At 43.8% G+C, this 13,793-nt stretch overlaps 1 protein-coding gene across 2 annotated transcripts in view; it reads right to left on the reverse strand.

Annotated features, from left to right (window-relative positions):
- The window catches only part of fbln2 (fibulin 2), a 39,789-nt gene extending 28,367 nt beyond the window's left edge, over window positions 1-11,422 (reverse strand). Inside the window, exons 1-2 of one of the 2 annotated variants that reach the window (XM_037490341.2) lie at window positions 11,333-11,422; window positions 7,348-9,309 (exon numbers count right to left, since the gene is read on the reverse strand). In XM_037490341.2, coding sequence (XP_037346238.2) covers window positions 7,348-9,202 — 1,855 coding nt within the window. In that variant the 5' untranslated portion in view covers window positions 9,203-9,309; window positions 11,333-11,422. Of the gene's footprint in view, window positions 1-7,347; window positions 9,364-11,332 lie in introns of those variants that run through there. The other variant, XM_037490342.2, reaches the window with a different exon arrangement.
- Window positions 11,423-13,793: the final 2,371 nt, after the last annotated feature.

Raw genomic sequence — 13,793 nt, forward strand, 5'->3', positions numbered from 1 at the left:
CTTGGGCTCTTGTGACAACATTGGCACAACTTTTTGGATAATACAGCGAGCACTAAACCACCTGCGTCACATGGGACCCCACCCATCTGTAGTCATCCACACAGTCAACGTGCTTAGCTGCAGGAGATGCAGCACTGCTTTGTGAGGTTGGGTCATATAGGAGGTCGGGATGAGCCGGAGACAATGAGTGTTAAGGCCCAAGGAGTTCGCAATAACTCCCCAAGGCGGTAACACCATCCTCCTATCCATCCCATGAAACACTGCTTTCACACCCAGACTTCATATTAAATGACTAGAAAACACACAAAGGGCACTTGAAGAACTCAAGGGGATTGGAGCTGCCTGTGATGTGGGGCATCCAAGGGTCGTCCGTCTTGAGAGCCGATAATCAGACGGACTGTAAATAACTGGTGTAGTGGCCCCTTGGTCCGATCTGCCTCAGTCAGTTCGATCCTGTCAGCAACACTAATAGACGGCCGGATGATTGGTTCCTGCTGCTGAGCTGGACTGACTGCATTGTTTCTTCTTTACTCTTGACCTCAATGGCTTTTAATTTGTGATCTTAAGCCATGTAAACCCCTGAGGAGTGTAAAGCGTTTTTTGGTTGAAAAAAACACAGCGCTGTGCAGTCAGTGTCTGATTAACACTGAAACAACACTTTGGGTGGATTTTTAGGGTAATGAATATGTAGTCAATAACTATTTTGAAGGCCTTGTCAGGTTTTCAGGCTGGCGCAGGTTGCAGGGAGGACTCAAACGCAGAGTTTTCTAGACCAAGTGCTCTTTATTCCAAAATGAACCCACGACGAGTGACAGTAGACAATGACGCGACAAAGGACAACTGGCACACAGGGCTTAAATACACAAGGGAGGTGCAGGTGATTGGACACAGGTGGAAACAATCAAGCAATCACAAGACAAGGCAGGAAGTGAAGTTAACCCAGGACCACAAGGAACATGAAACTTCAAACTAAAACAGGAAGAGAGACCAAACCGTGACAGGCCTGGTGTGCCTTGACATGCCCCTTATTTGAGACCTCAGGACTCTCTTCTATAGAGACACAGGGACTGAATCTGATTGGATAAAAGCTCTCTTTAAAACAAGATGCACTGGAAGCAGAGAGCTGTGCAGTGAGAAAACTATAGATATAGATAATGGGAAGAATTATTAGAATACATGTAGTGTATTTATATAAAATAGCTTTAGGGAGGTCATACGTACGGCCACAGTGAATTCCCCCCCCCGGGGGATTGAAGGTGTCACACAATGGTTTACCAACTTTCCTCTTCCTTGGACACGCCCCACTGTGGTTGATTAACAAATCGAGCTCTTTCCCCATTTTTAGTCCAGCCATGCTATATAACTTGCTGGAAAACCATAAGGTCCCAAACAATAGATAGAACAACATCAGAAGGCCTTTCTAGATCGAGTTTCTTATTTGCCACACTGACAATCCACCCAGGGCCAACCGGACCAACACGGTTCAGCAAACAAGGAAACACGCTCCCACTGACATCTTTTGTTTACAGAGAGAGAAAGTAATTTCCTCTACTGAACGTTTTCTTTGGAAGAGACTTACTGTTAAACCTACACGGTTAACTCGTTTAACTTCAACAGGACAGATCAAAGTTAAGGATGATAGATTGGGATACTCAGTCAGGATTCAATCTCTCTAAGAATATTTTTAATGTATTTTTGATTGATTGATTCATTGATCATGTTTTGTGCAGCATCGTCACACACATACTGAAAATAATTAAAGTAATCTGAAGACACATAGATGGAATTAGGCAGAAGAAAACAGGGAGACTGCCTTGCATGAGAGGGCAGAAGGAGGCTGAATGAACTAAAAGTACAAAAACAAAATGCTGCATTGAAATCTTTTCCCATAATGAGAGACGATTACAGGGCCATCTGGAAGAATCTAATGGTGTGTTTGTTCTTGGGTAGGCCTGTCACAGTTTATTTATGGCAGTAAGTGATTATGGTATGTATCACTGCCACAGGCGGACGCCGCTGTTTTCTACTGCATGCAGAGTAAGTCCCCCATATTGTCAACCAACATGTCAATAAACTTAATTCAGCTGTTCATACCACAACTCCTGCCTCTGGCTTTCTTTTTCTTTGCTTTTTTCTCATCTAGTTGTGGCCAAATATCTAGTTCTAGTAGGAAACACATCTTGATCTTAAAATGTATTTGAATGATCCATATATGTCAAATCACAGAAACACCTTAAGCTAACCTGACTTTAACCCCCATGTTTCAGTGATAGCGGCTAATGTTACAATGCTAACTTTCCAATCATGTCGATATGATATGTCCACATATACGTCGTCACCTTCTGTGCATCAGGTTATTTCACGAAGAGCCAACTCACAGCTAATGTTCAGAACAGAATACATTGGTAAAACACATGAAGGGTGTGATGGAAATGCCAGAAAGATGACTTTCAGGTGTAGAAAAACAATGTAATTCCCTGCCAATAAACGGATAAAACAGTGACACTACACCAAAATAACCACTTTCCCTCTCGACCTTCACCTTCAATCATTTCGCTATTTTGGGGAAGCCATTATGAATAATTAAATGTGAACGCCCATAATCGGCAGTGGTGTCGGAGGAAGCGTTTGCGTGATAACGCAGCCAAGGACAACCCGCAAACTGCTTCATTCACTCAAACTCCTCGGTTGATTTTTGTCATGTAGAGTTTGCTTGACTTCTACCCCGTTTGCCCGACTAATACATTGCTGAGAGGGATGTGATGTAAATGAGATAAATGTCCAGTCAGACATAACCATAACCATAAGAATGTGTAAGTTGTAACTCGGTTTGAACTGTTTGTACGGAAATTCTCGAGGTAATTCCTCTCTGCCACTAATCCAGACATGAAGACGTGTCCTTTAACCTTTGTGGACATACTTTGCTGTTTGGACACATTCCACATTCCAGATCAAAGTATTTGCTGTTGTATTTCCCAGAAGAAGCAGTGTGATTACAGGTGAACAGATGGAAACTTTTGTCTCGTGTGAACGGAACACTTGACAGAGCATCTGCTAGATTAGCTGCATACAAAGGGCTGAGAGATGGGTGAACGATGATGTGAGAACTTAGGGGGGGGGGGGGGGGGGGGGGGGGTTCGTGTCTTTGGGGGGTACAGCAACGCAGACAACCATGCGACATCCAGATTGTGCAAAGCATATCCCGTGGCCTTCCTATCTGTAGAGGCCTGCAAGTGTGACTGGCATTTTGATTAGAGTTTTTTTTCTTATTGGGGCACTGTCTGGGGCCTTGGATCTGGATCACATGCAACGGGAACTGCTTGTTGCAACTTCTATAGTGAATTACAGTGGCTTATTTCCTCAGTTGTGTATATTACTCTTATTGGTGAAATAGCTCAAATAGTTTTACAGCTTTTGAACAGATCGTGTGCTTTGTCTTTTGGGTTGGACCCAGCAGTTACGTCTCTGCTTGTTTTGGGGGGCCGACCTGAGGGGCTTTTATCTGACGCACTTCCATAGCTACGTCTCATAAAATCTTTTGGTGGCAACTGTCATTTCAGCCATAACAAACGAACGTCAATCAGAGCTTGCTGCTGTTTAGCTGCTGTCTGAAACCTAGCTCTTCATTGTTTGAAAATAATCATATGTTTTTTGATGTATAAATATATATATGACAGATCTATCTTTGGAAATTTAAATTCAACATTCAACGCACTTCGAAGGAATCCTAAATGTGGAACTGTCAAAAGCAGATGGAAATCTAAACCTCATACGCAGCTGTTATCATGATGCCTGATTTGTCATGTCAGTCACCGTTGAAAAGCCACTTCCAGACCGACTCACCGGAGTCTCAGTAACAGTTTGAGGCAGCTACCTGGCAAATAAATCATCCTCGAGTGATTGACCAGCCACTCTGTCACCCAGACACACTGTTCAGATTATACGACGTCATTGTTTACAGAACTTTGAAAATAAAGGAATACAAAATATTTGGCAATCTAGTGAATATTGGAGACACGTTTTGATCCACAATAAATGTGTCACGGTTTGGCCTCTCTTCCTGTTTTAGTTTGAAGTTGCATGTCTCTTGTGTTCCTGGGTAACTTCACTTCCTGCCTTGTCCCGTGATTGCCTGAGTGTTTCCACCTGTGTCCAATCACCTGCACCTCCCTCGTGTATTTAAGCCCCGTGTGCCTGTTGTCCCTGGTCGTGTCATTGTCTAAATGTCCCTCGTTGTTGGAGCACGTTTTGGTTTGGTTAAAAATAAAGAGCACTTGGATTGAAAACTCTGCGCTTGAGTCCTCCCTGCAACCTGCCCCAGCCCGACACGTGACAAAATGATTCTGGGACGCGGGAAAAAAATAGTTTTCTACCTGCATACGGAAGACTAAATGCACTGCCACAAAGCTAAACGTGAATGTAGCTAATTCATTGATTTACCTATAGTATGTATCTAGTCATCATGGAGATGAAAAATACACAGCTAATGGAAAAGTGACCTGTTGAGCCCGAATCCCCATGAATGCCTTCTTAATTTGATGCATGAAACAAAAGGTACGTTAGGACTAACCATCAGACTATCAACTATTTATTATGATGGAATATGCGGAAAAGCTGTCATCCCGTTTGAGAAGGTCGGAGCCTTCAAATGGTTATCTCAACAAACTAATTGAAATAGTTGTCAATTAATTCATTATTTATCACAGCTTTAGTGAATACCAATTTGTCAATTGTGTCTTGTTTCACTGGGACTTGTAGAGGTCTAATTTGCATCCATATCAGCAGAATGGAGTGAGGCCCTAGCTGGCCCTCCTCTCCATCTCCACCCCAAGATTAAGAGCATCCACCTGTGGGCACATACGCTATCTGAAGAAAAAGCTGTTCATCTGGAATAAAGCGCCACGCAGCCACCGCTGCAGATAAGTAACCCTCCTGCCTGTGCTGCGGAGGACACAGCCATGTGGATTTTTTAGAGTAGAAACTTTGGAATTGGGGCATCAGTGTTATTATGGAACACGATCTATTCTATCATGACTTTGGATTCCTATCTTGGACAGTTAGGAAACACAGTTCTGTAATAGCTATATTCCTGTAGGAGGGCAATTGTATCTCTAATACATAAAATGTGACATCCTGAACTGAAATACGATATCAGACTGGAGGTTTCTGTAATGAGGCCCCAGGTCATGATCCACCAGCCAGTACACCAACCCCTTCAACCAAGAATCAATGTGCAAATGAGAATTAATCTAATGTGACAGTAATTATGTAATAACATTATCTCATCAAAAGATGAACCAATTAAGATCAGCCTCCTAATGGATGAACCACTTGGTCATTTTATCATCCATTTGCCTACATGTATCGCATGATATCATCATCATGGCGGGGGGGGGGGCGCCGACTGCCTTCTACAAATACATCATGGAGAAGTGTCTCATACAACCCCACTTCCAAAGACATGAAGTATAGTGGAACAAAGTGGAATAGAGTTTTTTTTTGTTCTTTTCTGTTGGCTTTCAAGGGAATTAATCAACATATCATTTCCACTACTAAAATGCCGTTAACATTATGTCCCCCATTGAATGGAACTATATTTGAATATATAAATTCTTCCTTGAAAAATGATGGGTTTGGATCAAATTGCATGGCACAGGTCTTGCTCAGTGTTTGTCTACAGTGTAGAGTTTATCTATGCCCTCCAGGGCACCAACATCTGGATCTGCTACAGTATTGCATACTATGCCTTTTCAAAGCAATTTCATATCCATCTGAAACGGGTCCAATAACTCAGCTCCCATATTAAGTCCATGACCTTTTAAATAAAAACTGTCCATTATGCTTCCCTACCATCTGCAAATATATATTTTACATTTGCTGTTGTATATTAAATGCACAAAAACAGATGTGATTCCCTTTTCCACTCTTTGAAGTAAAAAGAACAACTTGTGTTTTTGTCATTAGCAGGGATGGCTTCTATATTGCGCGACTCAAAAAAGGCAGCCCCTACAGAAACTGGAGTTCATTGTCTCCCAACTGAGGATCCAAGAGGCACACATCTGGGTACCGCCCTACACCGTCGGGATGCAAACAGACACGTGGCTTTCAAACATCTCAAATGAAAATCTCTAAATCTGCGACTTGCCTCTGAACCATCTGAGAGGGCCGGAGGCCAGAGAGGATTCATAACCAAATCCAGATCCTGGTGGTCCCGTGTCTGTCTCCTCTGGGAGGGTTCAGGCACGTTGCAGTAAAAGAGTGGCGAGGCCTTGTGTGCTGAGTGAGGAAAGGTGGTAACTGGTCAGAGAGGACGTTTGACTCCTTGCGGTTCAGATACCTGGGAACGTCTTCACTTCCTTCTGTGGCCTCATGCCAAGCCATGGCATTTAAAAAGGGAGAATCGTTGTGTTTAGCACAATGCCTTATAATTAAACCTTGGGAGGGCCCTGTGTTTGAATGATTTATGTGGGATTCAAAAAGGGAAGCAGAAATAATTCCTCAGAGGTTAAGCGATATAATTAGGATGCATGAAGTGCAAAAGCATCCGTGCTGTTTTAAAGACCTATTATAACCATTGCACTATACCAATATCATAGAAACTAACTCATAGGAGCGCGTAGCAGTAAACTAAATTACAGGCAAAAAGAACACCAAAAAGAGACGCTCTGATCAAAAGGCTGATCAATTAGCCAATCAGCCCTGAGCATGCTGCTATATGATCCATAAAGGTGCTTGTATGCTGATCCGGTTTGGGTGGTTGATTAGTGCAACCTTTTACAGGTTGGGGGCAGCAGATTGGCTCTCATAGGGACTCGGCTGGGTCAAGTTTTATAGTTAGGTGTAGATACGTTGCACCTCTTCTGGGAAGGTAAAACATTTAAATTTTCAATTATCCGTAAAATAGAAGCATTTGAACGTGTCAGCCTCACGTAACTGGACACCTAAACAGTGAACCGTATTTTTCCACATTTACAAATATTCACTCCTCGGCCCGCCCTGATGGACGTACTACCCCCTGTTATCACGTCTTTGCCCCTTTGCAGTTAAAAGTTCAATGTGTCAAAAGTGAACAATGGATGCAATATAGATTCATTTAAAAATGACCACAAACTCATTTTGGCAATTGAATATTGAAATGTCACTGCTGAGTCAAGCTCAAATGAAACATTAAAAATGTTGGGACTATGCACCATCAACCCAACTGCTCAGATTAATCTGGATTGTTAATGCAAGATCCAGGTTCCGCAATCAAAGGTATATTTAAAAATTGAGAGTGTATAACATATCTGTAGTCAGCTCATTTATGTAACTGATACAGATTACATTTGGCAACAAAACTTGACTTACCCCCATCCGGTTTGACGAGCAAAACAGTTGAGTCATTCCTGCCCTCCTCTGGCTCTGTCACCTCCACCTGGTCTGCAACGGGCAGTTTAAACAGTCTCTGATCTGGCCTTGTGGTGGGCTCGCTCTTACTCAGCTTGACCCTCGCTGGCGGCTGGGAAGTGGTAACGTACAGGGACGCGGGGGGTGTCGGGTACTCAGGCCTCCAGGGGGAGCTGGTGCTGGGCTCAGGTGTTGCCTCTGGGTAAAGGGCTGTTAGATTGCTGCTTTCTGACTCCGCACTGCTTTTCTCTTGTTGTGCCGACTTTGTCTGGAAGAGAACTTCTCTTTCTTCAGGCTCGGTGACACCATGAAATGCTACCAAATCTTCCTCTGCCTCTTCCATAACCTCTTCCTCCATTTCTTCCTCCGTTTCTTCCTCCATTTCTTCCTCCATTTTTTCCTCCATTTCTTCCTCCACGGCTGATAGGACCGTCCCCTGTAAATCTTTTTGACCGTTTGAACTTGCCTGGGGATGGATTGGGCTGTCTGGGCTTTTCGACATGTACAGCGGAAAATCCTCTGTATCTGATGATCTCTGCTGATTGTTTTGAGTGTCCGTACCTCTCGCTGGATGACTAATGTTCATCAGAGTCCCTGCACGACTGGGTGTCACACTATCTGATGCATTTTGGTGGTGTGTCTTCATCTCAGAGCTTCTCAGATGATGATGAACTGGGTGCTTTTGAGGATACTCTGAATGTTTTTCACTCCCCAATCCTCGGTTCAGTGGAAAAATGACACCCTTGAGTGCGTGCAATGGATTCTCTGAATTTTTCTGTGTTGTCTGGTCACTGAACAAAAGACCTTGCGCACTTGTTGGACCCTGCAAGGGTTGCAAAGAAGTAGTGTGCACATGGGGCCTAATGGTGCCTTGCTCAGCTCTCAGGGGGATCTCTTTTTGGTCCTCTCTGCCAGCAGGATTGACATGGACTCTGTGTCGCTCCCTTAGTTCCAGCTTGCTATGTCTTTCAAAGCTCTGGAGGGGAGATGTTTGGTCAGGTCTCTCAGAGCCTCGAGACACAGAGATGACCTGCTTGGAGGTGGAGGAATGGGTGGGGAAGACCAAGGACTGAAGGTAGGGGTCTGGGAAGGCCGTACCACCGTAATCATACTCTTCTGGATCGTCCTTATCCAATGGCATTGGTTTGAAAAGAGGAAGATTCCCATTGGGGGGAAGGTGTTGCGGTGGCATGAGTTGATCCAATTGGTCAAACCTGTAGGGGTAACTGTTGGGCCTGCTAGACGTGTCCTCTCCTGTTGGTGCAGCAAACATTGGTTTATGGACTTGGTGCGGGTCACAGTCTGGCACAGGGTAGCACTTTAGCTTTCCTCCCTTGCTTGGGCAGTGGCAGACCCGGCAGGGGTCAACGTGGAAAGAGTGCCCGGCATCGTACTTTTGCCCGTCATGGACGCACCCGATGCGCTCGCACTGCACGCAGCCGTTGACCGGCTCCAACGCGTCGATGCAGTTAGGAGGCATATCTGGGCAGCTGTTGAAGTAGCAGCTGATCCGGCCTCCACCCACGGGGCAGGAGCACTCCGTGCTGCCGTAGTCTACAAAGTAGGACTCGCCCTCGGCCACCTTTCCATTCTTAAATCCGGCGTTGACGCAATCATAGTACTGGTAGCCCTCGCACGTGCAGCCCTTTTGTAGGCACGAGGCACAACAGCTGGCGCCCTCCAGCACTTCTTCAATGCAGTTGTCCAGCTGAGGACACTCGGCGCCGGTGCAGTCAGGCTGGCCCAAGCTAACAGTCACGCAGAGAAAGAGGAACGCACACCTCAGCAGCGCTACTGCAGCTTTTATAGCAGGCATGGCATCAGGTGTACACTCAAAAATCCAAAGAGATCAGGTATCGCCCAAGGCCTTCCAATAATCTTCAGTGAATCAGGCGCAGGGTACCCCTGTGAACCATCTCTCGTCTGCATTAAATAAAAGAGGGAGGGACAGAGAGAGATTTATTCCGCAAAATGAAAGCAGACCAACATCTGGCTTGGTAATTCAGCTCACAAGAGTCCAATTATAACAGCACCGTGTCCCTGTTATTTCCATAGGGACGAACTGCTGAACACTACAACATAATGCTGTACCAGTTGAGTTTGAAACTAAATTGTATGTAAAGCACATTCTCTAAAAGTAATTAGCAAAATAAAGACCAAAGGGCACAGCCTCCGTTGGATAATGATTCTAGTTCCTAATGATGTGTTAAAAAGAGTCGCAGGCTGCACGGAGTGTCAAACAGCTCCATCTGGTTCCGGAGTCGGTTAAATAAAAAGGTAGAGTAAAGTTAATGATTAGTATATGAACTCATGATCTCATTAACTACTATCAACAAAAGGAATCAATGCCTCTAAAATTTGTCACAAAAACTACACACTATCATTGGAGCTAAAATAATTTTACAGCATATCAAATATATCATCAAAGACACTCTACGTTCTTTTCCATGGCAATTAATGCATCACAAGCAAACACACCCCACCCCCACTCCAAACTCCACTCCAACCAGCCTTCCGTCCTAGGACTCATGCTCATGAGGTATCTTGTTAATGCTGAATTCAACATGGAGCGCATTGTCTGCTGTGAGTCATGAGGCGCACGTAAAGATGGAAACTCAACTGCATGGAAACTGGTCACAAGTAATGCAAACTGCTTTTGTTAGCTTTGGTCTTATCTAAAGCCGGAAACTGATCTATAAAACAATTAAGTTCATTCAATAAGTGAATATGTGCCCCAAAATGATGTATCAGCCGCATTTAAGAGCCAAAACTGTAATGAAATGTCCAGTTAACGGAAGGATGCATGCGTTTGGGAAGTAGTGAACATACCTAAACAGATATTTTAATGTGGTTTTGGTGTTATTAAACAAGGGCCGCATCTCGTTCAATTCATCAAAACATAGTTTTAATATTCCATTCACCCCGCCGGCTTGAAAGACGAACAAAGTTCTTCAACAATTCAAATGAACACATGGGGAATCATCTATGAGTTAACCATGATTGTTGGGGTGTTCACAAGGTGTTCATGAATGGCCCCCATATAATTAAAAAGCTGATTTTTATATATATGTTTTGTCCAAGCCAGATGAGAAGATGGTACCTCAAAAAGCTTTCTACAAAGCAAAGAAACAGGACACATTAAATAATTGGCCTTTCTTGATCTAAACTTTCAGTGTGGAAGCTTCGGTAATCCATCAGTCATTGGCAGTCATTGTACTGGACTCAGGAGCATTTGGCCATGCTCCAAGAGGAGCCTACCAGCCCTGGTGTTTCCCAAAGTATACGGGATGGGCGATACCTCTCTTTTCTGTCTGTCACTCTGCACACACACACACACACACACACACACACACACACACACACACACACACACACACACACACACACACACACACACACAGAGAGAGAACAATCCCTGATGTCAAGAAAGAGGAGGCTTCACTTCTCAAAAATACCTGCTACAGTTCTCAGATGGATGCTGTTCGCCTTTGTAAGGCACAGAAGACTATATCTCATTGTGGAATACACACAGGCACAGAGCTATCTTCACACAACTAAACTCTTAGTGGCATATCTCAGACATCTGTAACAACACCTATGTGTTACAAATAAAATCCTTTAAAGAAATCAATACATTTGTATATCTGTCACATGCATTCAGCAAAGTTGAAGATTTGGAGCCTCTAAATAACTAATATTCCACCACAAAGACGCGGCGTCTATAAACACTACATATATTTGAGCTGAGAGATGGCAACCTGTTGTGGTTTCCACCGGATAACTATAGAAGAAGAAGAGTATAACAGTAGGCTAAGCACCACTCTCCCGTCCTGAGGCTGAACAATGAAGCAGTCCGCTCCGTGTTGAGCGGCTCACTCCGTCTCTAGAATGGGTCAAAGTGCGCGTTTAAAGCGGCCGAGCAGCCCGCTCCGCCCGGTAAACGTACCTGGTCGCGTGCAGGCTGGTGGCCCTCGGAGAGCTGCCGAGTCCTCGTGAGCGCCGGCGCTGGGAATCTTTGAACCATCACAGCGCTGCTGGGACCTGCCGGGCGGAGGAAGGCAGGGAGGGAGGGACGAAAAGTCCCCCCCCCCCTCACTTGTGGGGAGTCCGGAGGAGATCCCATCACGGTAATGTGGAGCAGGCTGTGTGCCTCACACACACAGCGGGTACCGTACAAGCACACGGACTGGAGACGTTTATTTGGCTTGGCCAGAGACGTTGAACAACTTAATACGAATGACATGGTGACTAGTGGAATGTTAAATGTACAGGCAGGGAAAATCTATTAGTGCATTCATAAAGCAGACATTGTAGTCATTGTCGTTCACATCAAATTGAGGGAATAAACAGTTTTTGCTCCATAGAAGGCAACGGAGCGTGACCTGCCTAAAGAAAAAAAAGAATGTTGTTGTTTATAATATCAAATATATATTTTACAAATAGTGAATATTTGTGCTTTTGAAACGTGGATTATATACCTGGTGATATTTGTAAATTAAGATATATTGCACTAAAGATATGCTTTTCCTGCACATCCTCTCCCTTGTCTCCACGTACTCAGCTGTGCTCGGGCCGGGTCCCAAAGTGGCGGGTCTAAGAAGCAGTTAGCCAATCACTGATAAAGTTAATGAGTGACATTATTATTTCAGCGTCCTGAAATTCATTGAGATTTGGGCTTGACCTTCGCCCGCCCTATGCCGCGCTCCCGTCAGGGCGAGTCTCCAACGCGTCGTTTAACAACAGAACAAGAGCGACCACCACCAGTGTCCTTCCAAGAAGACCCGACCCGAACTCGGTACAAGAGAAGAACAACAGACCAGTGTGAAAGGGAAGCCACTACTGTAGAGACTTCTACATCTGGGATGTTTAGCTAGCCAGTTAGCTACGTGCTAACGCCGTATATTCGCACAGAGCGCATGACGTCGCCGTTAAAGTTAACATCGCCACCCAGCTGCGCACTAAGGACTTTGGTGAGGACACACAACCAGGACGTGGATGAAAACAGGCACATTTTATCCATAATAACTCAATGTGTGAAGTTTTGTGGGGCTTTTGAGTTGGTCTTTCCTCAACACACTGATCGTGTGTTTCCCCAACAAACTAGGTTGAGTGGTGCATCTTAATATGTACATATACTGTACATGTTCTAATAGATTTTATATAAATATATTTGTATTGTAATATTTTTTTCCTATAATTAAATATATTTATTATTTGATAATTATGTTGGATATTTATAATAGTTACGATATGGTATTTATATTCTGAATATTGTTTTATTTACATAGTTTATATATATTCATTGATATACTAAGATGTTTTTATTATGTTAAACTGTTAAACTACTGGTATAAAAGTTACTTTCTTGCTGAGACTGAGGCAGAAAGTTGGCTGCATCCTTCGAAGGCTGCATTTGGAGATCGATCACAGCGCAGCAACTCTCCATTATGTCTTTTGGAGCTACAACCAGGAAGTGATTAGTTTATAAGCTAAAGCTGAGCTTATATCCGCATTGCAATGCTACTAGTTTTACACATCACGTAGTTGATGCTCAAGTAAGCGCAATTTATCAAATAATTAGCAGCCAGATATTTAACAGTTTAACGAGCAATGAGTTTGGTTTATACATAATTATGTTTTTTTTTCATGGTTTGGGGTACCTTTGTTGTTATGCCCCACTTGCTCGCTCATGCTGTGGTCCCCGCTCTCATTCCTTAGAGGCTAGTTTGTCCCATCTCTAGCTCTGCACAATCATCTATTTTCAGGGCAAGAAGGTGGCTAAGCATGTTTCAAGCATAAAGCCTTAATCTGTGTATAAATCTGCATTTTCTTCTCAAAGTTATCAGCCCAAAGACAAGAATAAATTCGCTTGTTAAAGGTATTACTCAACTCTATTTGTCCTCTCATATTTAGCTTATAAAGTGCTATACTTCACAGTGTTAAAGTGCTGCTGTAGTCTCTTATATTTCCTTTAGAGACATGTTGTCGGCCCCGAGGTAAACGTCAGGCGATGTTCACTGCTTCGCATTCAAGGATCTTGCATGTACCTCTTAAAAGGAAGGCCGTAACCTTGGCTAAACAAGAACCGCTCACTCACGCCTTTACCCATGCTGCTGTCTGTCTCCGGCCAGTTGCGCTTCATGTATTTTGCAAGGCTAGAGGCTATCGCAACTACCCACAGAAAAACAAATCTCTTTTTACATTGGCCTGTTGAGCCCCACACCCTTGAGTGGGTTAAAAAAAAGCAAGACATTCAACAGAATTCACTCCTGGTAAAGAAATTATTCATCCTATCGTGTATTGAAGGGAGCATGACCCCTGCTACGGTAAACCCCAGGAAGGTACTTTATGACTTAAGGCCAATCTTGCACATTGCTTTCACAACACACTGTTCTTTCTTTAAGCCG

The sequence above is a fragment of the Pungitius pungitius genome, chromosome 8, assembly GCF_949316345.1.
Source record: "Pungitius pungitius chromosome 8, fPunPun2.1, whole genome shotgun sequence".
Lineage (NCBI taxonomy): Eukaryota > Metazoa > Chordata > Actinopteri > Perciformes > Gasterosteidae > Pungitius > Pungitius pungitius.